General features: G+C 36.0%; 1 protein-coding gene across 4 annotated transcripts in view; it reads right to left on the reverse strand.

Moving 5' to 3' along the window:
- Positions 1-27275, reverse strand: part of DNAI7 (dynein axonemal intermediate chain 7) — a 64460-nt gene that overhangs the window by 4195 nt on the left and 32990 nt on the right. For all 4 annotated transcript variants that reach the window (XM_074325912.2, XM_019737736.3, XM_074325911.2 and 1 more), the window contains 4 exons: positions 8429-8504; positions 5661-5821; positions 2667-2823; positions 670-884 (listed from right to left, as the gene is read on the reverse strand). In XM_074325912.2, the coding sequence (XP_074182013.2) occupies positions 670-884; positions 2667-2823; positions 5661-5821; positions 8429-8504 (609 nt within the window). The remainder of the gene's footprint in view (positions 1-669; positions 885-2666; positions 2824-5660; positions 5822-8428; positions 8505-27275) is intronic.

Here is a 27275-nt window from a genome sequence, read left to right on the forward strand (position 1 = left end):
AGGCATTTCAGGCTCTCTCTTAGAACATTTTACTCAGGTATATTTTACATAGTATAAAATTCACCCATTTCATGTGAATAATCCAACGATAATTTTGTAACTTTACTGAGTGGTGCAGCTGTCACCATTAATCCGTTCCAGAACATTTTCATCCCCCCCCCCCCCCCAGCCCAGACCCCTCACGTCAATTCACAGTTAATCCTCATTCCCGCCCTCAGACTCAGGCAACCACTCATCTGTTTATTGTCTCTCTAAATTTCAACTATGTATTAGGCTATGCATAATAATTTCTGATTTATGAGCAAGACGGGCTTATTCACAGACCAAACTTGAAGGAGATTTCAAATGGCTGGGTGACCAAGATCAGGAATCTTCTAGAGAGTGGGTCAGAAACTCTGAAAGTCGTATTATAGCCAGGCTTGTCACTGCATTAATTCTATTCCTAGTAATATTAGGATACAAATGTGTGCCTTACCTTTTACATGTTATTTTCTATCTATTCAATTAATGTTTAATTTAGAAATTATAGCACAACGTATATATTAACTATCTTTATAAAAGATATATTTCAATATGTTAATAACCAGTGACTGATTGCTTTGACACACTCTCTTATCGTCGTCAAAGAGCTTTACCTCTTGGATATGACTCTCTACAACAGTGATTTACCTTAATTTGTATTTGAATCTCAGTAAATACTGTCGTCACAGTCAAAAGTACTTTATCCACATTAAGTGGTCTTAGTTCCCAAGACTGGTATGGCATGTGAATGTGAGTATCTTGAATCAAAGTAACAGGGCCCAGACTTTCCAGGCTGAATGATATAAGTCTTTCTTCTGATTCGTAAACTACATTGCTGATGCCATCAGTTGTCCAATGTTTACCTTTATAATAAGTGAAGAAAATGACATTAGTTTCATTTTTTCCTATACAAAAATAAGATGAATGAAAACACCCAAATAAGTGCAGTATGTGTACATTGATCTTTTACATTAGACTAGAATCTCAACAAAAGGCCAGCTTTGCTGGGAGTTTCTTTCTGTCTGCAGGATCAAGTCCAAGCTCCTCAGCATGGTATGTAAGACCTGTGAACCGAGCTTTGACTCAGTATTTCTGGCTTTACCCCTTGCCACTTTCACACCTGTTTTCAGTCACACTTTTTATTCCTTCAACAACCTCAAATGCTTCTGAACATGCAGTTCTTTCTTCCTACTCTTCCTTAATCTTTTAGAGAACTTCTCATCATCAATTTTTTGATCAACTTTAAAAGTCACTTGTCTTAAGTATACAATTAAATTATTTTTAGTAAATTTACCCAGCTGTGCAACCATCACCACAATCCAGGTTTAGAACATTATTATCTTCCCAGTAAGTTCCCTTAAGTCCAGTTATAGTTAATTCCCATTCCCACCTCCAGCCCCAAGTAGCCACTAATAAACTTTCTGCCTCTAAAGATTTTCTTTTTCTGGACTTTTCATATAAATACAATCACATAATAGTGGTCTTTTGTGTCCCTTACAACTGAATAATAAAACAGGACCCAATTGAAAAATGGGCAAAAGATTAGAATGAACATTTCACCAAAGAATACATACGAAAGGATAACAGATACATAAAAATGATGCTCAACATTATCAGTCATCAGGGAAACACAAAACCACAAGATAACCACTTCACACTCACTAGAATAGCTATAATAAAAAAGACAAACAATAACAAATGTTGGCAATGATGTGGGAAAAAAATGAGAAACCTCATGTATTTCTGGCAGGCATGTAAAATGGTATAGCTACTTTGCAAAACAATTTGGCAGTTTCTTTAAAAGTTAAATATAAATTTACCATTCAGCTAAGCAATTCCATTCCTAGGTATATACCCAAGAGAATGAAAACATATGCACACACAAAGACTGCATGCGAGTGTTCTCGTAGTCTCTAAAGGCCTGTTCAGTATTTCCTCCTATAAGAAGCCTTCCGTAGCTCTCCAGAATGGCGCCGTCACTGTTCTGCTCTTTAGCACTTTTACCTGTGATAACACCTTACACATTGTACTGTGATATTTTTCCCTGTCTGCCTCTCCTACAACTTTGAAAATTCCCAGAGGACAGACATCATTTATCTTTATATTTCCTATTGTTTAGCATATTTGGGGAGCAAATGAATGAATCATTCTTTTCCACTTAGCTTTCTCTTCTTCTCACATGCTAGTTTCTACTGACTATTTTTTACTCTTAAATTTAATATAACAAATACAATTATATTGATGAACTAAGTTGTAATTCCTCTTTTTCTATATTAACAAAATTATTTTAATAGGTAAAGGTAAAAATTAAGCATTGTCTATAAATACATTCTCCAAATTTTCAGTAATTCCAGGCAAAAAGATTCCCTGTAGTTTAAAAAATACTGTAGTTGTATGCTGTCTAATTACTGCAGTTAGAGTAAAGTTTTACAAGTTATATTTCCGTAAGAGTTATAAAATTCAATAAATTTTAAAACTCCAATCTATTTTCACTGAGAGCCAATAAAACAAAGACCCTGGAATTGGCATTGAAATGTGTAAGATTAGGAACTCAGTTTACACACTGCATTTTATGTTTTAAGGATTTGTATTATTATACCTCTTGCATTACATAATTATCAAAGCTGATTAAGGCATTACTGTACCTTCAGCATCCCACCTTGCGACCATAGGATCCTCAAAAAAGATCACATTCTCATGAACCTCAAGCATGACCCCTATGGGTGGGAAAGCACTTTCTGTTTCAAAGTCTTCTGTAGTTACTGGAGGGTATATATATTTCTGTAATCCTTCCTTGAGTATCTTTTAAAAAATGACCAAACACCACCAAGTTAGAAGCTGACTGATAACAGTTAAAGATGTACATATTGCTGAATATGCTATATAGTTATTTTTAATAAGCACTGCAGTTTGGTCCCATTTAACTACAGACTAACACGATGTCACAACAAAATTAAAAGATAATGACTAAGGGAAAAAAAAAATCACTAAATTTAAATATGATTTCAGAACCCTCCTGTGGGCATATTCTGTGCTGGGGCTTACTCATTGTTTGATTTTTGCAAGGAACTGTACAAGGCATATATTTAACAGAGAATATAAATGGGACTTAGATGAATCAAGTAATTTGTCAAAAATTAAAAAATTACTTCAAAGAGGCATCAGAACTCAAACAAGAGCTAAAGGACCCCGAATCCCATGTTCCAATACCTTGGGATTAGGGAGCATAGGTGAAGAGAGAAAGAAGTATAAGCAACCATTTGAGAAGCATAGAAATGAATGGATGAAAGTAAAAATCATCACATTGTACACCTTAAAATTACACAATGTTATATGTCAATTACATCTCAATAGTGCTAGGAGAAAAAAAGAAAGTAAATTAAACCAACAGCAGGTTTCTCTGAGATAAGGCAGATTTATCTATTATCTGAATGCAACAGAGAAGAATCCAGGGAAGGGTGGAAGATTAAAAATGTTACAAAATAGAGGGAAAAACTGGGTTGGGGGAAAATTCTAGAGGAGGGGAGAGATTATGGAAAAGATACTTGAGAAAAAGGAGGAAGGTGTGTTTGTTGCAGGAGAGAAATACAGGTGTGTAGGAGGAGACTCTGGGCGCAAATGCAGAGCATGGAGTGTTGTGATCAGGACATTCTGCCAAAATTCAAGAGCAACAGATCTTTGGACGACTCCTTGAAAATCTCAGCTCAGGCTGGGACATTCCTACAGATAAAGAGTTTTGAAGGCCTCCCTTCACCAAAAAAACGTCTTTCTTGGACTCACCACTGTCCTTCAAGCATCACCAAGGTAGGGGAGATTGATTCAAATAGATTCTTCAAAAGTGGCTAGATCAGAGTATCTCCCCCGGCTTGCTCTAGTAAATGCATTCTCATTTGTGGTGAGAAGGGGAAAGGAATGGCAATATCATCCCCAATAGGGTGAAAATTAGTTCGAGGAGGGGGAGTGAAAAAATTGTATTCTTTTATGTATAAAGCACAGATGTACATACAGCACATAACATAGATATGCAGTATACCTGCAGTATTAAAATTTCATGGGGAAGGAGAGGAAAAAATGTTTCACAAAAGATCCTCACAGAGGTGAGAATGAAAAAAAAAGTTGAAATATTGCTATCATGCAAGGTCTCAGCTCCCACTCCCCGCACAAGAATGCAGGACATGGTGAGGCCAAAAAGGAACACCAACAGAGCCATAGATAGGGGAGTCACACGACTATATTCTCGCTGGTGGCTGGGCTGGAGACACAGGAAGCAGGAGCCACAATCTGCCATCTGCATCTCTGCCAACCAACCAACCCTCTTGCCAGTGTAGCCACGGCAGTTATATTAGTGGCCAATGGCTAACTGGCAACAGCTGATGGCCACCCAACAACACAGCCAGCACCTTTCCACGTGAGGCCAAGAGCCTGGAAACTGCTCTCTGGGACTCTGTCCCCACAATTGCTCTAATACAAGAATGGGTGAGAAGTGTCTGGCAATCTATGTACATATGTGTTAGAGAAGAGAGACACAGAAAGAGGGGAAGGGGGAGAGGGAGAGAGGAAAAAGGGCAGGAGAGCAAGGAAGGAAGGAGCAAGGTGCTATGACAACATAACTGGGTACATTTGGGACACAAACCACCATGAGGTAGTTAAACCAAGTCAATACTAGTGCAAATGTACTCGTTATTGCAATGGGAATGAGAAATGCCTTGAAAGATGACCTAACAACTGCTGTACGTATCATCAGTATCTTTACTACTCAAAGTGTGGTCCGTGCATCAGTAGCATTGGCATCACTGGAGCTGTGCTTCTCAAACTTGAAAGAATCACATGAGGGTCTTGTTAAAACGCAGACTCAGTAGGTCTGAGGTGAAGCCCCAGATTATGCATTTATACCAAGTTCCAGGTGATGCTGGTGCTGCTGATTCATGGCCCACATTTTGTATATCAAGGATCCAGACTAGTGGTCCTCAAACTTTTAGAGTGTGTTTTCCTAAAACAGACTGCTGAGCCTCACACCTGCAGATTTTCTGATTCAGTAAGACTGGCGTGGGGCCTATGAATTTGCATTTGTAGCAAATTCCCAGATGATACCCCATGAGGCTGATGCTTCTGGTCAAGGGACCACATGTTAGGAACTGCTAATCTAGACCACAAATTATGATCCCTGGAAAAGCTGGCCCTAGTTTTTGTAAATCAAGTTTAACAGGAACACAGCCATGCCCCTTCATTTACATGTGGCTGTTTTAGTGTAACAATGGCAGAGCTGAGGAGTGGCAGCAGAGCTGGTATGGTCCACAGAGTTGAAAATATTTATCATCTGGGCATTTATAGAAATTTTTTTCCAGCCTCTGAAATAGACTATCATTAGTAAGGCCAAAATGGCAAAATCGAAACATAGAGCTATAGGTTTACAATTAAGTTGACATGCATGAATTTTGGCTTTAAAACCCATATTATTTTTCATGCCTTACCTTTAGTACTGGTTCAAATGTTATAAATTCGAGATAATTTAAGATTACATTTTTTCCTTTTGTGCTTGCTTAATGAAGTTAAAGTTCATTAGATGTTAGAGCATTTGATATAAAGTAAAAGTATGAGAAATGGTTGTACTCATAAATTTTGATTTAAGATCAACCTACTTCCATAATCATCCACCCCTTCACTGACTTGCACTGTGGGGGAAGCTCCAGAATATCCAAGTGGTACACTCCACCCAGAGCTGTGAATTGGCACATGTCAACCTCACTGTCTTCCAATAAACGTGGCTTTTCAGGAGCGTTCTCTATCAGCAGCAACTGTGCTAAAATTAAGCAGGTTAATTCAGTTACTAAATAGATCATAACATCTTTGCATTTCCTTAGGAGGGAAATGAAATAAATTATAGTACCAGGAAAGGAAGGTTTTATGTATAGCTACTAAATCTTTTTCAAAAAGTGGTTAATTCAAAACTATTCCCAAAGCTAATCTTTGGAGTGGGAACAGGTATGTGCAATGGTAGGATGCAGGGAGGGCTCCATTTGTATTTCATGTACTAGCATTTTAGGAATCGGTATACAATAAGCACGTGTTGTTATTAAAATACAAACTAAAAGTGTATATTTTATTGTAGGGGAGGAAAAATAATTTTCCCTCTACCTTTCTGAGTTCTTGGCAGAGACCCCTGTATTAAAACACAGATTAACAAGAGAAAAATAGAAGTTTATTAACATGTATGCCTCATATACACATGGGAGATCCTCAGGAAAAAATAAGTAACTCAAAGAAGAAGCTTAGAACTCCAGCTTATAGAGCATCTTCAACAAAGAACAATAATTTGTGGAGAAATTACTGGACAACGGAAAGCAGTTTTAGGCCTCTGAGGGTGAAGATGAAGGCAAGTTAGTAAAGTTTGTTATGTAGATTCCTCTGGTGCTCTCCACAAGCTGATAGGGTCTAAAGCTATCTTGGAGAATTAAGCTTTGTCCTTCCTGGTAGACAGGCCAGGGGGGACACCTTTGAAAACGTATGTCCTGCTTTTAGGCAAATAGGAGCTGGGTAGGGAGCTTTCTTGCATCTGTATCTTTTCAATTGCTTTCAGCCCAAAATCGTCCTTACGCCAAATTGGCACATTTTGGGGCAGCAGATTCTGTTACCCTTCATTCTAAAAGATCAAAAAAATGATTTAACACAAAATTTGATAACTGCCAAATTACTTTCTAAAAATTGGACACTATCAGGCCAAATATTTGAAAAACAGTAAAATGATAAAAAAGAAAAAAAATTGGATCTATATATAAAGTTAAAGCTAATTTTTTTTTCAACCAAAAAAGGCCCAGCTCATAAAAAACCAGGGATAAAAACTTGAAAGTAAAGAAACTGGATTGGATAATCTCTTGTGTTCAGAAATTTTATAGGGAAATTCTATGATCCCATAATTCTCAATGTACAATCAGGAAAATATCTGGTCATATATTACTGGGACCATTCCCACCTTTCACCAAAATTCTTTCAATATAGTATAATAGGTAAGAAAGGGAAATCAGACCATTTATAAGTTCTACCCTATGCTAGCTGTATGACAAGATATGTTAATTAATATCTCTATTCTCATTTCCTCCCTCTACAAAATGGATATAATAGTAGTATCTATCTTACACTATCTGGGGAAGTTGTGAGTCATGCATATAAAGACCTCAGAACTGATACCAGACATAGTAAAAACTCAGGAACTGTTAGCCTTATCTTTTCTCATTATAATTTTCCTCTCTCATAAAAAGAAGCACAGTGAGATGGCTTTGATTTTTAACCCATGGAGATCAGGAACTGAAAATTAATGAAAATATCCAAAGAAAATTCTAGTTAAGCAATTTCCCTTTTTTCCTTATGTACATTCAATAAAATGAAGACTTTAATTAAATCTCAAATGTATCTAAATAATCCATCTACTTGAAAAGAAAGTAAAAAAGAATACTATGTTCAAATTTAGACATTTATGATATACATTATTCAGGGATCATCATGTAGAAAACCTTGGTATTATTGACAGAGGTTCATGGATTGACATGTATGATATTTCTAAAAGAAAAATTATCTTGTAGGGGTAAATATATAAAATTATAAAGGTATAAACCTAGTTGACTACAGAAACAAAAGTATGTTGAAAAAAGTAATGAAGTAGACAAGAAGCCTGTTGTGAAAAATATGCTATTTAGAAAACAGATTCCTTAGAAGTTATTGGTAAAGCAGCATAATGATAAAAGATAATGGAAAGGATGTACATACCCTCACACTAAAAGATTTGCAAATTAGATATCACTACCATTATGACATTTAAAAACTATATCCAATTTTTACTTCCCAGGATATGACTGAATACTAAAGTGTTGAGAAATTTCTGATTGTATATGTGTGCTTGCAAATGTTCACTGTAATATTGTCTGTAATAATAAAAAATAGAAAGAACTTTATTGTCTATCACTAAAGATTTAAATATTGTTCCATTATTATATGGAATTATATAGCTACTAAAACAAGTATGGTTACCAATGTGTTCTGTATGAATAATGTAGAATATTATTCATTTAAGTAGAATATGTATTGTGGTGTATATATGTATGTATGTGTGTATGTATGTATGTAAAACATGTTATGTAGAAAAACAAATTCCATTAGGTGAAAAATAGTAATTTTCAACAAAAATATCTGTATGAGATGATCCCATGGTTTTATTAAAGAGTGAGAGAGAGAGAGAGAGAGAGAGAGAGAGAGAAGAAGCAAGCACATTGGTTATTTCAGAAGAGGGGTTATGAAGAATTTTCACTTTAAATATATTTCTGCAACATAAATATTTTTATAATGACCTTGAATTTCTTTTGAAAGCAGAAAATACCAATAAAGTTAAATTCTAAAAATATACGTTAAAGAATACCTGCTGAAACGTTTTCACTTAATAATTTCATCTCCAGTTCATATTTTGTGGCTTCAGATTCTTCCTGGACAAAACTCTACAGAAAATGAGAGGACAGATGGGTGTGATTGTCAGTGTCTGCTTCAGCCCAAATTCATTCTCCTTCTGTTCCATTCATACTTCAGATGCCTGTTACCTTAATTCTAGGGCCCCAAACCGACATTTGTTCTGGCATAAAACTGAACTTTAAAAATCATATTTTAAAAATCAGTTAAAATGAGAGCACATCTCTACAGAACTTCATGGAGGCAGGAGCTAGCCTGCTCAGATTCTCTGCTGAAAACCCTCAAGTGTAAAATAGGGAGACTAGGAAGCAATGCAAGCTATAAAAATATTGTTTACATTTCCATTTTGGTTTTAGATAAGTTTTAATTTGGTTTGATTTTGGCAATCAGCTCGCTGATGGAGTAATTCCAAAGCCTACTTTTGGGTAAGCCTCTCAAGGAAATTAAAGATGCTGTGCACCAAGGAAATAGAAGATATCTCATTATACTGTAGTGTAATAAAAAGAATACTATAGTACGAGGACAATAAGGTCTAGAGTTTATATCTAAGTCTGCCACTGAGTTTCCTTTGTGACCTTGAGCAAGTCATTTAACCATTATGGGCCTCAAATTTCTGACCTAATAACATATTTGGTACTTAACTGTATGCCAGACATATAATACATCTCACAAACAATTCTAAGAGGTAGATATTATCTTCATTTTACAAAAAAAAAAGGAAACTGAAGCTTAGAAATATATCTATGCTAAGGATCAAATAATAGAAGTAAAGAATTTTGTATACTGTAAAGCACTAGATAAATGCAGAGTTGTTATAAAAATTTGGCTGATATTCACAAACTGGATACCCAGCAAACTTCATTTGACCTCCAATACCACCTGTACTTTCTTTAGCAATAGAATAACCTTATACCAGAATTCTAGTCAGAAGCTTAAAGCCAGCTAATCCCACCATGCCTTCATCTTCAGTCACCATACAAAGCCATGTCCCTTAGTAAATTATCCTTTCCTTTACTCTCATCACTGTATTGTCCTGTATCTTCAATTGGACCAGTTTTAACACTATTGTATTCTCTGCCAACCCTTTCCTTTGCAACTCTGAAATTTCTCACTTATTCATTCATTCATTCAAACAATTTTCACAGAGTGCTTAAATTGTGCAGGCATTGTTTAGATACTAGGAATAAAACAAAAAAAGAAAAAGACAAGGTCCCTGACTTAAGGAGTTTCCAGTCTATAAGGAAAGCAGGTGGACAAATAGGTATAAAACAGTTTTGTTGTTATTGTAGTAAAAAGTAAGGGGGTCCACAATAGAAATACAAAGGAAGAATAATCAATTCTGTGGGTGGGTGAAGACAGGAAACACTACCCAAAGGTGATCAAGTTTGAACTAAATCTTGAAAGATAATTAGGTCTTCCCCAAAAAACCGTAGGAGGGAATTCCAAGTGTGAGTGAAGGCAGAAGGGCATGAAGCAAAACAGGGTTCCAAGCACCCCAAGCAGTCAGGTATGGTTGGAGTGAGGCATGCTAGGAAGGTGTAGAGATCTGAAGCTACAGAGAAGCAGGAGCCAGATTGTAGAGAGTTTGGGAGCCACTCTAGAGACTAGAATTTCTCCTATGGGTAAAGGAGAGCCCTTCTTTCTCCTATGGGTAAAGCAGGCTTTTAATTTAAAAAAAAAAAAAAAAAAAAAAGTAACATGAAATTTGTGTTCAAAATATTCTGGTGACCAGTTGACAAATGGATGGCTTAGTGGAGAGAAAGAAGTCCAGTGTAAGAGGATCAGGGCCTAACTCAAGGTATAAGCAATCAGGGCCATTAGAAAGCGTATATATGAGAGATGATAAGTAAGCAAAATATACATAACTTGGATGGCAATTGGATATAGATGTAAGGCAAGGGACAGGTGAAAGCCGAATTTCAGGTGTCTGGCTTAGGTATTAAGGGAATGGTGGTACAATTAATTATCAAGAAAAGAAAAGGAGGAAGGATAGGTTTTTGGGGAAAAGTAGTGAATTTGATTGTAGATATGTTGAATTTGAAGTGCCAGTGATACATCAAGGTGGCTTTTGATATTATCTACCATTAAAAAGCCAGTTGCAGACGTCATAAAAAATGGCGGTGTGAAGTGGCCTCTTGAAATCTCCCCTGGAATGTACAAAAAATTGAACAGCTATAACTCCACAAAGGACTCCCTGCACAGCAGACAGGCAAAACTAAGAGGCCCACTACTGAAATCACCTAAGGGTGGGCAAATTGCACAAGCAGGGGAGGAGGGAAGGGAGAAGTGCGGTGATGGAGCTGCGCCGACGCAGGACGCAAACCCAGCTCAGTGCTCCGAGCTCACTGCATCCAGGAACTATCACAGCTGCAGGAGAGGGAAGAACCCAGACTGCTAGGGCTCCGCTTATGGCCCACAGGACTGAGGGGACAGTATATAACACGGCAGAACCCAATGCTCACAGCAGAGACCTCGGAGCAAAGACTGAGGGAAGAAGGCTAAAAACGGTGGTTTAAGCCCTCACTGCTGAGCAGAGAACAGAGCCTTAGGCACTGACACTAGCCGCCCCCTCCCTACCCTCCCAGAGCTCGCCCTGCCCCCACCTACCCAGTGCTAGAAGCGGAACAGTAGCGGTGTCAAATCAAAAGAACAGAATATTTGCAGTTCTGAGAACTGTGGTCCACAGACACGGACTCACAGCCCAACTAGTTCCAGCAAAGGGGAGGGAGCTGTAGAAGCAGGACTCGCTGTGGTGGTGGTCGCCGCCATTGCTCTGGGCCACCTCTTGCAACCAACCCCACCCCCTCCCCACCTATGGGGCAGATCCCTGCACGAGTAAACAGAGCTGCTCTGAATCTGGTGCAGGAAGAGCTGTGGAACTTCAGAAGCTCTCCGCGTCCCCACAGGGACGAGGCGCCCTATGACCCAGGTGAACTGTTCACAGAGGAGAAGCCCGCCTTCCAGGGAATCCTCCCATTGTGTGAGAATCCAGAGTAGTGCAGAGAAAACACAACACTATAGTGTAAGAGAGAATAAAAGGCTCCAGTCAGAGAGAAAATAAAACATTCTACCAACACCTACCGGAAATCAAAAGAAAAAACGTCATCCTAAAACATCAGACATTCTATCAACCTGTTGCAGAACCCACTCCTGTAGATTCTAGGAAGAGAAATCATAAATCATTAATGGCCATGAATAACCAAGACAACAAGACAGCTCAGAAAGAAAATGAAAAGTCTCCAGAAAATGAACTTAAAGATATGGAAATATGTGACTTAAATAACAGAAAATTCAAGATTGCAGTTCTTAAAAAACTCAACGAGAGGCAAAAAAACACAGACAGGCAGTTTAATGAACTCAGAAAGACGATCAAAGAACAAAATGAACATTTTACCAAAGAGATTGAAGTTTTAAAAAAGAACCAAACAGAATTCCTGGAGATTAAGAACTCAATAAAAGAAATGAAGAATGAAATAGCCAGCTTAGGTAGCAGAGTTGAACAGATGGAGGAAAGATCAGTGACATAGAAAATAGAAACCTGGAAATGACACGATGGAAGAAAAAAGAGACTTGAGACTTAAAAGAAATGAAAGAACTTTACAAGAACTTTCTGACTCCATCAGAACGAGCAATATAAGAATAATGGGCATACCAGAAGGAGAAGAAAGAGAGAAGGGAACAGAGAGTATATTCAAACAAATAGTTGATGAGAACTTCCCAAACTTGTGGAAAGAACTGGATCCTCGAATCCAAGAAGCAAATAGAACCCCTAATTACCTCAACCCCAAAAGGCTTTCTCCAAGGCACATTGTATTGAAGCTGTCTAAAATCAACGACAAAGAAAGAATCCTCAGGGCAGCCAGGGAAAAGAAGATGGTAACCTACAAAGGAAAGCCCATTAGAATATTATCATCAGATTTTTTCAGCAGAAACTCTATAAGCCAGGAGGGAGTAGAACCAAATATTCAAACTATTGGAAGAGAGAAATTATGAGCCAAGAATAATATATCCAGCACAGATATCCTTTAGATATGGAGGAGGAATAAAGACCTTTCCAGACATACAAAAGCTGAGGGAATTTTCTAATATGTGACCTGCACTACAAGAAATAGTGAAGAAGGCTATTTGACCAGCATCAACAGGGACAATTTGTGGCAACCAAAACATAAAAGGGGGGAGAGTAAAGACCTGAACCAGAATATGGGAATGAAGAAACTAAGCATGCTGAAGAAAATAGCATACTCTAAATATGAAACTTTCTTTTGCATAAACTTAATGGTAACCACCCAAAAATATCCAGAACTGAAATATATAATGTAATAAAAGAACAAACAGATGGAAAAATCATAGAATACCACCACACTGAAATAATAGACAACAACAAAAAGACAAAGAAACAATAGAGACACAGTCTTACCAGAAAACTAAAGCTAGAATGATAGGAAACACTCACATATCAATAATCACCCAAAATGTAAATGGACTGAACTCACGAATAAAAAGGTACAGGGTAGCAGATTAGATTAAAAAAAACTAAACCCAACCATATGCTGCCTCCAAGAGACACATCTCAGCTACAAGGAAAAAATATAGACTCAACATGAAAGTGTGGAAATTGACACTCCAAGCAAATGGTATCCAGAGAAAATCAGGTGTGGCCATACTGTTCATCCTAAAACTTCAGACTACACATTTTTTTTTCTAGTGTACATGGAACATTCTCAAGGATAGACCATATATTGGGACATAAAACTAGCCTCAGCAAATTTAAGAAGATTGAAATCATACCAAGCATATTCTCTGATCATAAAGCTTTGAAATTGGATATCAACTGCAAAAAGAAAGCAGGAAAAACCACAAATGCGTGGAGATTAATCAACATACTTTTAAAGAATGACCGGGTCAAAGAAGAAATAAGAGGAGAAATCGAAAGATACATAGAAACAAATGAGAATGAAAATATATCCTACCAAAATTTTGGGGATACAGTGAAAGCAGTTTTAAGAGGGAAACTTATATCATTACAGGCCTATCTCAAGAAACAAGAAAAATCTCAAATAAATAACCTCATATTACGCCTTAAAGAACTCGAAAAAGAAGAACAAGTGAAACCCAAGGTCAGCAGAAGAAAGGAAATAATAAAAATCAGAGTAGAACTAAATGAAATAGAGAAAAAAAGACAATACAAAAGATTAATGTGACAAAGAGCTGCTTCTTTGAAAAGATCAATAAAATTGACAAACCCTTGGGTAGACTCACTAAGATAAAAAGAGAAAAGACACTAATAAACAAAATCAGAAATGAAAGAGGGGAAGTTATCACGGATGCCACAGAAATTCAACGGATCATCCAAGAATACTATGAAGGACTATATGCCACCAAATTCAATAACCTAGAAGAAATGGACAAATTCTTAGAAACAGATAGTCTTCCTAGGCTGAACCACGAAGAATTGGAAAATCTAAATAAACAGATCACCAGTAAGGAAATTGAATCAGTCACCCAAAACGTTCCCAAAAGCAAAAGTCCAGGACCAGATGGCTTCACTAGTGAATTCTACCAAACCTTCCAAGAGGATCTAATACCTGTCCTGCTCAAACTCTTCCAAAAAATATAAGAAGAGACAATACTCCCTAACTCATTTTATGAGGCAAACATTACCCTGATAGCAAAGCCTGGTAAGGATAACACACAAAAAAGAAAATTATAGACCAATATCTCTCATGAATACAGATGCAAAAATCCTTTAAAAAATTCTAGCAAATCGAATGCAACAATACATTAAAAAGATTATTCATCACAATCAAGTGGGGTTCATCCCAGGGGCACAAGGATGGTTCAACATCTGCAAATCCATCAATGTGATACATCACATAAACAAAATAAAGGACAAAAATCATATGATATATCAATTGATGCAGAAAAAGCATTTGACAAGATACAACATCCATTTATGATTAAAACACTTAATAAAATAGGAATAGAAGGAAAATACCTTAACATAATAAAGACCACATATGACAAACCCTCAGCTAATCTCATAATTAATGGTGAAAAACTGAAGCCCTTTGTTCTGCGTTCAGGAACATGACAGGGCTGTCCCCTATCACCTCTGCTTTTCAATATAGTGTTGGAAGTCCTTGCCAGAGCAATCAGGCAAGAGAAAGAAATAAAAGGCATCCAAATTGGGAATGAAGAAGTTAAAGTGTCACTCTTTGCAGATGACATGATGCTGTATATAGAAAACCCTAAAGACTCCACCAAAGAGCTATTAGGAACAATCAACGAATACAGTCAAGTTGCCGGCTACAAAATCAACGTACAAAAGTCCATTGCATTCCTATATACTAACAATGAAATCTCAGAAAAAGAAATAAAAAAAAAATTCCTTTTGCAATTGCAACAAAAGAATAAAATACCTAGGAATAAACCTATATGCTGAAAGACCTATTTGCTGAAAACTATAAGACATTTTTAAAAGAAATTGAAGAAGACACAAAGAAATGGAAAGACATTCTATGCTCACGAATTGGAAGAAGCAACATAGTTAAAATGGCCATATTACCCAAAGCAATATACAGATTTAATGTAATCCCCATCAAAATCCCAATGGCATTTTTTAAAAGAAAGAGAACAACAACAACAAAAATCATCAGATTTGTATGGAACCACAAAAGACCCTGAATAGCCAAAGCAATCCTAAGAAAAAAGAACAATACTGGAGGTATCACCCTCCCTGACTTTAGCTTGTACCACAGGGCAACAATAATCAAAACAGCATGGTATTGGCAGAAAAACAGACTCACAGACCAATGGAATAGAATTGAGAACCCAGAAATAAACACATAAATATAGACAGATAATTTTTGACAAAGAATGCAGAAACATACAATGGACAAAATACAGCCTCTTCAATAAATGGTGCTGGCAGAATTGGAAAGGTACGTGTAAAAGAATGAAACTGGACTATCTGTCACCACGTACCAAAATTAATTCAAAATGGATCAAAGACCTAAGCATAAGACCTGAAACAATAAACTGCATAGAAGAAAAAATAGGTACTAAACTTATGAACCTTGAGTACAAAGAGCATTTCATGAATTTGACTCCAAAGGCAAGGGAAGTAAAAGCTAAAACAAATGAATGGGACTATATCAAACTTAAAACCTTCTGCACAGCAAAAGAAACCATCGACAAAATAAAGAGGCAACCAACTGAATGGGAGAAGATTTTTGCAAACAGTACCCCTGATAAGGGGCTAATATCCAAAATATACAAGGAACTCATACAACTCAACAAAAAAACAACAAAAAAAACCCCACTTGAAAAACGGGCAGAAGACCTGAAGAGACATTCCTCCAAAGAGGACATACAAATGGCCAATAGACATATGAAAAAATGTTCAACATCACTAATCATCAGAGAAATGTAAATAAAAACCACAATGAGATATCAACTCTCCCTGGTTAGAATGGCTATCATCAACAAGACAAATAGTAACAAGTGTGGAGAGACTGTGGAGAAAAAGGAACCCTCATACACTATTGGTGGGAATGCAGATTGGTGCAGTTGCTATGGAAGGCAGTGTGGAGGTTCCTCAAAAAATTACAAATAGAATTATCATACGACCCAACAATCCCTCTCCTGGGTATCTACACAAAAAATCTGAAAACATTTATCCATAAAGACAAGTGTGCTCCAATGTTCATTACAGCTTTGTTTACGGTGGTCAAGACATGGAAACAACCAAAATGTCCTTCAATAGATGAATGGATAAAGAAGTTATAGTATATGTACACAATGGAATACTACTCAGTGGTGAGAAAAGATGAAATAGGACCATTTGTGACAATATGGATTGATCTTGAGATTATAATGCTAAGTGAAATAAGTCAGACAGAAAAAGTAGAGAACCATATGAATCACTGATATGTGGTATATAAACCAAAAACAACAAAAGAACAAGACAAACAAATAAGAAACAAAAACTCATAGACACAGACAACAGTTTAGTGGTTACCAGAGGGTAAGGGGGAAGGGAAGTAGATGAGGGTAAAGGGGATCAAATATATGGTGATGGAAGGAGAACTGACTCTGGGTGGTGAACACACAATGTGATTTATGGACGATGTATTACAGAATTGGATACCTGAAATCTATGTAATTTTACTAACAACTGTCACCCCAATAAACTTTAATTAAAAAAGAAAGTTTACTAACTAAAAAATAAACAAAGATTATGTATGTCATCACACACACAAAAAAAATCCAGTTGTATTTGTTTCTTACAGGGATTATGACCATTAAAAATGCCACAGATATCAGATCAATAAGCAAGTCAGGTTTTCCAATTCACATCTTCAAAGGGTTGAGAATTCTTCAGAGTTTAGACCAAACTGGTTTCTTAACTCCTTGTGGGAAGGCTAAGAATTTAGACTTTCTCAACAGAACTTTCGCCTTGATAACCACAGCAGTTCAGTACGCAACAAACAGGAATTTATCAGCTTCTATATCATCACATGATAGAATAATCTTGTGTTTAACACATTGCCTTTACAGAATTGAAAAGTTTTACTATTTGATGTTACTCTTTAGCTCAATTGACTTTTTTTGAAGTTAGACTTCTTGATGAAGGAAGCAATGTGTCAATTTACATTCTTTTGAAAGCTCATTAATCTTGGTAACTACTCTAGAATGTTTTCATGTCATTGCAGCTGTTATCAGAACTGACAAAAGTTAAACTCCAAGCCACATTTGTTGGCAATATAACTCCTCATAGTTTTATATGTTATAAAACTCCTTGTGTTTCTTCATATTATCATCATGTTTTACATTTGGTAATGAAAGTCCTCTTTCCATAATTGTTTTATAAAATTGGCTGTTTTCATGTATTTTTTTCTTCTAAACTTTAATAGTGTTTTATAATAAATATTTTATTTTAAAATATTTATTATAAAAACCTTTTAGGTTTGTAATAAATCTAAACAAAATAACATTTTCTAAATTTGCCTGGAAATGTTGACAGAATATGAAGCAGAGAAGATAGCTAAAGTATGACTTTTCAATGAACATGACTCAATAGATACAGAAATTGGCTTATAATATGAAAATAACTTCATGGAACACTAGCAAAGTATTTTTTCATTGCAACTTGATAAATGCACAGATATTGTAACATGAAAAGTCTTTTAATCTATATGCAATTTGAATTTGATGTAGAAACATGACCTGGATCACAAATAAAATCACTGGGAGCAGAATAGGGATTCCAGAAATAGATCTCAGGATCCTCTTGGGAATTTAGCATATGGCATTTCAGATCAATAGGAAAAAAGCTTAGGTTTATATGGTAAGTGTTTTGAGATAGCTGGCTAAGATTTGAAACAAAATAAATTTAGATTCTTTCTTCGCACTTGACACTAAAATAAATTCCAGATGGATAAAAGGTTTAAATGTAAAATATAGCTAATCAACAGTCATAGTCATAAAAATCGTAAAATCATTTGAAGAGAACATAGGAGATTGATATCAACAATAATTTATGAAGGAGGTGATCATACTGCACATCTGCAAAACATCAGCACTGAATACTTTACAAATTTGATAAAATGTCTTGAATTTTGTTGTCCATCAAAAGAAGATCTATACAAAGATATTCACTGATCTGAAATCCAATTCTTTCATAAAAGATCATTGAAATTGAAGTAGAGCTTCAGAATAAATTGTTTGAACGGGCTCTTGATAAGGAATTACATATGAATTGTGAAAATAGAGTGTCATTGCCTCATGTCGAATAAAATTTAAGAATGATCATTCTGAGTTTGCTGGAGTCTCATCCATTCCTGTGACTTGTCTACCATCAATAGGTCAGTAGTTCCCAACTCTATGCTGGGACGCTCTTTAGGCTGCACACACACTGGACTGCTCAGCTGCAGAGGGCAGGGCACAACCTGCACGCTGACATGGTAGCTGTGTCTGTCTTCCCTCAGAACTCCAGGATCACACTGCTTACTTCACATTGCCATTTGTGGGTCCCAAACTTACTTACCATGCCCAAAAGAAAACTTTTGTTTCACTGTCATTCTCAACCAGTTCAGCCCATTGCTATCAATCTCAGTAAATTGGACCACTATCTCCTTTGTTTCCCAAAATATAAACTCAGCAGGATTTGTTAGTTTTACTTCCAAAACATATCCCAAACATATCCATCTTTCCATGTCTCTTACTACTACTTTGGTCCAAGCCACCTTGACCTCTCATGCCTCCCCAGTACTACTTAACTAGATGCTGTGCTTCTATTTTGGCCCCTCATAATTCGTTCTCTGTGCAGTAGTCAAAATAACCTTTCAAACCTATGAATCAGATCATGCCACTCTTCTACTTACAACCCTCTAATGGCTTCCCACTGCACTTACAATGAAATCTCACCTTGTTACTCTGGCCTGCAAAGCCCTGCTTCATCTAGCTTCTGCTTCCCTCTCTGACATCATCACGTACCACTTTCCTCCTTGCCCACTATGTCAGTCTGCTGGCCTATCTGGTCCTCATTTCTGTCTCATGACTTTTGCAGTAATTGGACCCTCGGACTGAAATATTTTTACCCTAATTATCACATAGCTGATTCCTTCTGGCCATTTGGGTCTCAGCTTAAATAATTACTCATCATACAAGTCCCCCAACCACCCAATCTGGTCACCACCAGTCAGTCACTCCCTATTGCTTATACCATGTTTCCCCGAAAATAAGACCTAGCCAATCAGCTCTAACATGTCTTTTGGAGCAAAAATTAACATAAGATCCAGTATTATACTATAATTATATTATATTACATTACATTATATTATATTATACCTGGTCTTATATTATATAAGATCCAGTATTATATTATATTATATTATATTATATTATATTATATTATATTATATTACATGAGACCCAGTCATATTATAGTAAAATAAGACTGGGTCTTATATTAATTTTTGCTCCAAAAGATGAGTTAGAGCTGATTGTCCAGCTAGGTCTTATTTTTGGGGAAACACAGTATAATCCTGTTTAATTCAGTGCATGACATTTATGAATATCTGCTATTTTTCCAATTTTTCTTATTTATTGTTGATTTCTCCTGATTTGTATGTAAATCACAAGAGCAGTAATCTCGTTTGTCCTTTCACCACTGTCCCCTGAGGACCAGAACAGTGCCAATTTATACATGTTAGGCACTCAAAAAATATTTGTTGAACAAGTAAGGAAACAGGAATAAGGTCCAGAGTATGACCATGGAAATGGATTGCTGAAGTAATTTTGTGGGAAGTTGAAGGCTGTTGAATGTTAATGCTAGGTTTGTTACATAGGCTAGTCTCACAGATTTTTCATTTATCCATGTTCATGCCAAGAAGTCCCCGAATATCTAAGGCTATTTCATGTCTCTACACTTTTCCCACTGACCAAAATAATTTCCTTTCCTTCGCATCTAAACTCCTTCACGCCTATCAGAAGAGTTAGCTCAAATGTTACTGCATCAGAGAAGACTTCCAATCTGTTCATTCTGTTTTATCTTTGGATTTTTTTTTTAATCTCTTAACTCCCATGTATAATCTCTCTCATTACACATATTAGAATGTATGGTAACTGTTACTGTTCTCCTCCACAAGATTGTTACCTCCTTAAAAACCATGATCATGTTGAATTCCTTATAGAAGATACTTAGTAAATGTTTTACATATAGTCATATTAGATATATGTAATATACATTCATATTCATGTTAAATCTTGTATCTGTTGTTTAAGACTATTTTTAACTTGAACTTTTAAAAGTTCAAAGGCCCATATACTACCATGCATGCCCTTTTCATCATTAAAATATTTCTGAAGTTGATTATCATTTTAAAAAACATTTCTCATAAAAGAGCTACACTTAAATTAGTCTTTTCTAGAAATGTTGTAAAATATAGTAATTGAGAAGACAGTATTACCCAGTACCTACATTATGACTGTATTATTGTTCTTATAATTTAAATGAACTAAAATATGGTATTAAGAGCCCTCTAGTGGCAAAGTTCTTAATAGACCCATGAAAAAGGAAAAATGTAATTAGTACCATCTTCTAAATCTTTAAATCATTGAATCTGTTTAAAGCGATTTAATGTTTAAACAAAGTACTAGATACTTGTTATTAGTGATCGTATCACATATCAAACACAACTCAGGTGTTATTGGCCATAAGTCCCTATATTATTATACTAATAATTGCAATCAGCTTCCAAAGTCATTAAAAAGATATGACGAATGTAATATTTATATTAAAATATGCAACTTAAAATTATAAGTATAAGAAGTTTATCCTGAAAAAGAAGTTGTAAAAATAGAGGAATTTCTTTCTCTAAAATCAAAACATAGTAAGTTTGCCTACTGATCTTACAGGGAGTCCGTAACTTACACATACACTCACACGAACACATGTACACACACACAAGTTAAATTTCATGAATTTCTATGCCAGTTTTTAAATTTTAGAATAGTTTGCCACACAAAGAAAAGAGCATTATGGATGACATTTAGAGTTACAATAGTCCCTATACTGCTGTGACTACAGAGGAATACAAACCTCACTACCATCTATAAATACTGCTTCAAATTCACTGAGTTCCAACTGGATTGCAAGGAGCACAGTCTTCCTGAGGCTGTGGTGGTGGTGGGACGCTACCTGTCACCACTTGTACTAGGCCAGATCACCACAGGGTTCAGAGCCACAAAGGAGAGGGTCCCAAGAATCCCTGGTGACAAAACTGTAGACCCCCTAAACAGCAGAAATGGTCCTCAGGACACCCAACTTTCATTGAAAAGGTCTTAAGTGTCTCCAAAACACAATAATTTTAATGTGCATAGTGGTTGAATTCCTTGATATGGGTGGCTGTTCCTATTTGTTCACAACAAATCAGACTCACATCATGGCCTGATTTTAATCACTTAACCCTCCATTCATCCACTTATTCCTTCATTCATGCAGTAAACATTTATTAAGTCCCCATCATACCAGACCCCGTGCTTACTGTAAATACAAAGTCTATCAAGATAGTCTGGTCTCCAAGATTGTCCTTTTGTGTTTAAGGGAAGAATTCTAATAATTAAATACAATGATATAAGCATAGTAGAGAAACATCTAATTTAGTCTGAAGGTAAGGGGAGGACCTTGTGGATATAAAATTGAAGTCTTGAAAGACAGGCAGAAGTTAGGTGCAGTGGATGAGGATGCTGGGAGGAAGGGAATTTCACAATAACAGAAGAGCAAGTGGCGTGTCAGAGAGGCTTGTCATGAACTCTCTCCCTTTAAAACCAAAAAGGGAAACATGTTGTTTTATTTTCTATTAGGAAAGCAATGTGAGTTCAGAACTTATTTACTGAAAATTCAAATAATACAGAAGAGTAAAGAGAAGAAAAATATCACAGATATTATACCACCATTTGTCCTTTCTCACACTCCCTCCCCCACCACCAAGATAGACACTGTTTGATGACTAGGCATTCAGATTTTTTTTCTATGCATTCACAAGTATGTTTTCCACCTCACAAAAGCATAATCCTATTGCAAAAGTGTTTTGTAACTTAGGATAATATTGTAAAAATATATCTTCGCTATCTTTCCATATAAAAGTATATAGGTTCTGGTTCAAGATGGTGACATAGGAATATCCTGAATCCACTACCTCCCACAGACACATGATATATACAGCTACACATGGAACAATTTCCTCTGGAAAAAAGAAACAAAACTAGCTGAGAGATTCTTACATATCTGGCAAATGATAAAAAGATCCACATCAAACCAGATAAGAGAAGCTGAGACACAGTCTCACATACACCCCACCCCTATGCAGCAACCCACAATCAGGAGGGACCTCACAAATATAAGCTTCTCCCTGAGGAGTGAAAGGTTTCAATCCTACATCTAACACCCCAACTTTTAAGACCTACGACCTGAGAGAACAGCTCCCAAAATGTCCAGCTTTGAAAGCCAACAGGGATTGCATCCACACAATAAACGGCAGTTCTTAAAGAGCTGCATGCATGGACTCACCTACCCCAGGGCCCAGCACAGAGGCAGCCAACTGAAAAGCACAGAGACTTTCTGTGAAAGAGGCTTATTTGTTTATCTTAAGGCACAGACCTTAGAGGCAGGCACCTAATTTAACACACGTCTAGGGTCCTACTTGAATTACTCTCCAAAATTAGGTACCAGCTTTGTGCTCTCCGTCTTGCTCCAGATCACCGATATCTAACAGAAGGGAGTTTGTACCCTCATCTGGCACCCCAATTTTTGTGGCTGCCACCCAGGGGACATCACTAGATTCCCTCACTCTAATGGCCACTAGAACTCACAGTCACAGATCTCACAAGACTGTAACAGACAAAAAACAGTATTTAACTGGCTACCACTTCCAGGGCACAGCAGAGAGGCAACAGACCCAAGAGATGCTCTTTCTGTGAAAGAGGCTTATTAGTGTATCTTCTTAGCTGTGGTCTGAGGGACAGGCTTCTAATTAAATACACATCTAAGGGCCAACTATAATCTTCCCCAGAGATATCAGGAGGTGGGTACTATCTTTGCACTCTCCCTCTGCTGCACTCTAGAGCACTTGTATCTTCTGGGGGTGGGGGAAAGCTTATACACGTCTGGTGCCCAGGTTTTTATGTCTGGTGCTCCAGTTTTGGTGGCTGCTGCCCAAGGGAAGCCCCTTGATGGCCTGGCTCTGATGACCAGATGATGAACTCTGTCCATGAGTTCAGTGAAACCATAGTAAAGAAAGAAACAGTTCTTAACTGGCTATCACCCCAGACCTCAGCTCAGAGGGAGCAGACAGAAACACCCATCTCCCAGTCTTCCCCTGAAAGACGTATATTTGCATACTTTTAAAGCTGGTGCCTGAAGGTCTGCTTCCTGTCAGCCCGAATCTAGGTGCAACTGAGATTCTCCTTTGGGGACATTGGCACATCAACTGCTGAGAACCACTAAAAATAAAGCAGGCTGCTTGCACAGTCATAAAGAATTGAAAGACAACCAAGAGTTAAGAAAGGGTTGAATGATAAACTTCATCTCTTACATGAGGCCACTCCTTCAAGACTGGAAGAAATGGCTGTTTTATCTAATACACAGAAACCAACACAGAGAGTCATGAAAAATGAAGAAATAGAGGAATATATTCCAAACAAACAAAAAGCAAGATAAAACCTTATAAAAAGATCTAAATAAAATGGAGATAAGTGATTTACCTTATAAATAGTTCAAAATAATGGTCATAAGGATGCTCACTGAGGTTGGAGAAGAATGGATGAACAAAATGAAGATTTCAACAAAGAGAAAAATATAAGAAAGTATCAAACAGAAGTTACAGAGCTGAAGAATAACTGCACTGAAAAATACAATAAAGAGGTTCAACAACAGACTAGATGAAGCAGAAAAAAGGATCAGTGAACTCCAAGACAGGACAGTGGGACTCACCCAATCAGAAAAGCAAAAAGGAAAAAAAGAATGAGAAAAACTGAAGATAGCTTAAGAGACTTATGGGAGAACATATTTAATGGACCAACATTTGTATTATAGGGGTCCCAGAAGGAAGAGACAAAAAGAGAAGAGGCAGAAAAGTTATTTGAAATAATAATGGCTGAAAACTTCCTTAACCTGGAAAAGGAAACAGACATCCAGATCCAGGAAGCCTAGAGAGTACCAAAAGAGAGAAACCCAAAGAAATCCAGGGCAAGACACATTATAATTAAAGTGTAAAAAACAAAAACAAAAAACAAAAAACAAAAAAAAAAAAACAAAGACGAGGAGAGAATGCTAAATGCAGAAAAACAAAAAACTTGTTAGGTACAAAGGAATCCCCATAAGATGCAGCAGATTTTTCAGCAGAAAGCTTTCAGGCCAGAAGGGAGTGGCACAATATATTCAATGTGTTGAAAGAAAAAAAACAATCCTGCCAACCAAGAATACTCTACCCAGAAAAGCTGTCATTCAGAATTGAAGGAAAGATAGTTTTTCACACAAGCAAAAACTAAAGGAATTCATCACCATTAGACCTGCTTTACAAGAAATGTTAAAGATACTTTGTTAAGTTGAAATGAAAGGGCACTAATTAGTAACAAAAAACATGAAAATATGCATCTCACTGGTAAAGGTGAATACATAGTAAAATTCTGAATAATCTAATATTGTAAAGGTGGTGGGTTAATCACTTATAAAGCTAGTATGGAGGTTAAAAGACAAAGTAGTAAAAATAATTATAACTACAATAATTTGTTAAGGACTACAGAAGATAACGAGATGTAAATTGTGACATCAAAAATATAAAATGTGGCAGGGAGAGTAAAAATGTAGAGTTTTAGAATGCATTCAAACTTAAGTTGTCAGCAACTTAAAATACTGTTATAAATATAAGTTGTTTTATGAAAGCCTCATAGTTACCACAAAACAAAAGTTACCATAGATACACAAAGTATAAAGAGAAGAGTATCTAAGCATATTACTATAGAAAATCATAAAATCACAAGTGAAGAGAGCAAGAAGAGAAGAAAGGAACAGAAGAATTACAACACAGCCAGAAAACAATTAACAGAATAGCTGTAAGTACATACCTATCAATATTTACTTTATAGATGAATGGGCTAAATTCTCCAATCAAAAGACACAGAGTGGCGGATAGATTTAAAAAAACAAGACCCATCTATATGTTGCCTACAAAAGACTCACTTCAGATGTAAGTACACACAGACTGAAAATAAAAGGATGGAAAGAGATATTCCACGCAAATGGAAACCGAAAGAAAGCTGGGATAGCTATATTTTTATCAGACAAAATAGACTTTAACACAAAGACTATAATAAGAGAAAAGAAAGTTATTACATAATAATAGTGGGGGTCTAACAAGAGGATATAACATTTGTAAATACTTATGCACCCAACATAGGATCACCTAAATTAATAAAGCAATTATTAATAGACCTAAGGGACAAATAGACAGCAAAAACAGTAGGGGGCATTAATATTCCACTTTCATCAATGGATAGATCATCCAGACAGAAACCAATAAGGAAACATTGGTCTTAAACATGTTAGACAACATAGACTTAAAGAACATATACAGAACATTCCATCCAACAGAATACACATTCTTATCCAGTGCACATTCTCTAGGATAGATAATACGTTAGGCCACAAAACAAGTCTCAATAAATTAAAGAAGAGTGAAATAATATCAAACATATTCTCCAACCACAATTGTATCAAACTAGAAATCAATTACAAGAAGAAAAGTGGAAATTAATAAATATGTGAAGATTAAACAACACGCTACTGAAAAACCAATAGGTCAAAGAAGAAATAAAATAAAAAAAATTTAAATACCTTGAGACAAATGAAAATGGAAACATAGAACACCAAAACTTATGGGATGCAGCAAAAGCAGTTATAAGAAGGAAGTTAACAGGAAGAAATGCGTACATCATGAAACAAGAAAGATCTCAAATAAACAACCTAATTTTACACCTCAAGGAACTAGAAAAAAACATAAATGAAGACCAAAATTAGTAGAAGGAAGGAAATAAAGATCAGAGCAGAAATAAATTTGATAGAGACTTTAAAAGACAGTAGAAAAAAGCAATAAAATTAAGAAAATAATTATTTTTCTTGAAAAGATAAGCAAAATTGACAAAGCTTTATCTAGGTTCACCAAGAAAAAAAAGAGAGGACTCAAATAAAATCAAAAATATAAGAGAGAGATTACAACTGATACCACAGAAATACAAAGGATCATAAGAGACTACTATGAACAATTATACACAAACAAAATTAGCAACCTAGAAAAAATAGATACATTCCTAGAAGCATACAACCTGTCATGACTGAATCTTGAAGATATACAAAATCTGAATAGTCCGATTACTAGCAAGGATATTAACTCAGTATCAAAAGCTTCCCAACAAAAAACAATCCAGAACCAAATGGCTTCACTGGTGAATTCAAGAAAACATTTAAAGAAAAATTAAACCAATCCTTTTACACTCTTTCAAATAATAGAAGAGGGGAGGAATACTTCCAAACTTAGTTTACTAAGCCATCATTACCCTGATACCAAAACCAGATAAGGACATCACTAGGAAAGAAAATTACAGGTCAATGTCCCTGAAGTACATAGATGCAAAAATCCTCAACAAAATATTAGCAAACCAAATTCAACAATACAATAAAAGGATCATACACCATGATCAAGCAGGATATATACCGAGAATGCAAGGATGGTTCAATATACACAAACTAATCATCACAATAACAAAATGAAGGATAAAAACAATATGATCATCTCAGTAGATACAGAAAAAGCATTTGAAAAAAATTGAACAGTCATTTATGATTAAAAAATAGCTCTCAAAAAAGTGAGTATATATAGAGGGAACATAACTCAACATGATGGAGGTAATATATAATAAGCCCACAGGTGACTTCATACTTAATGGTGCAAAGCTGAAAGTTTTTTCTCTAAGATCAGGAACAAAACATGATGCCCACTCTTGACACTTTTATTCAACAAAGTATTAGAAGTCCTAGCCAGACCAAGTAGGCAATAAATAAATAAATAAATAAATGGCATCCAAATTAGAGAGAAAGAAGTAAAAACTAACATTATTTGCAGATGACATGATATTATATATAGAAAACCCTAAGACTTCACCAAAAGAACCCTTAGAACTTATAAACAACTTCAGCAAAGTTACAAGATACAAAATCAATACATAAAAATCTGTTGCATTTC

Source organism: Rhinolophus sinicus, chromosome 1 (assembly GCF_057876585.1).
Source record: "Rhinolophus sinicus isolate RSI-liver-muscle chromosome 1, RSI-T2T, whole genome shotgun sequence".
Classification (NCBI taxonomy): Eukaryota; Metazoa; Chordata; class Mammalia; order Chiroptera; family Rhinolophidae; genus Rhinolophus; species Rhinolophus sinicus.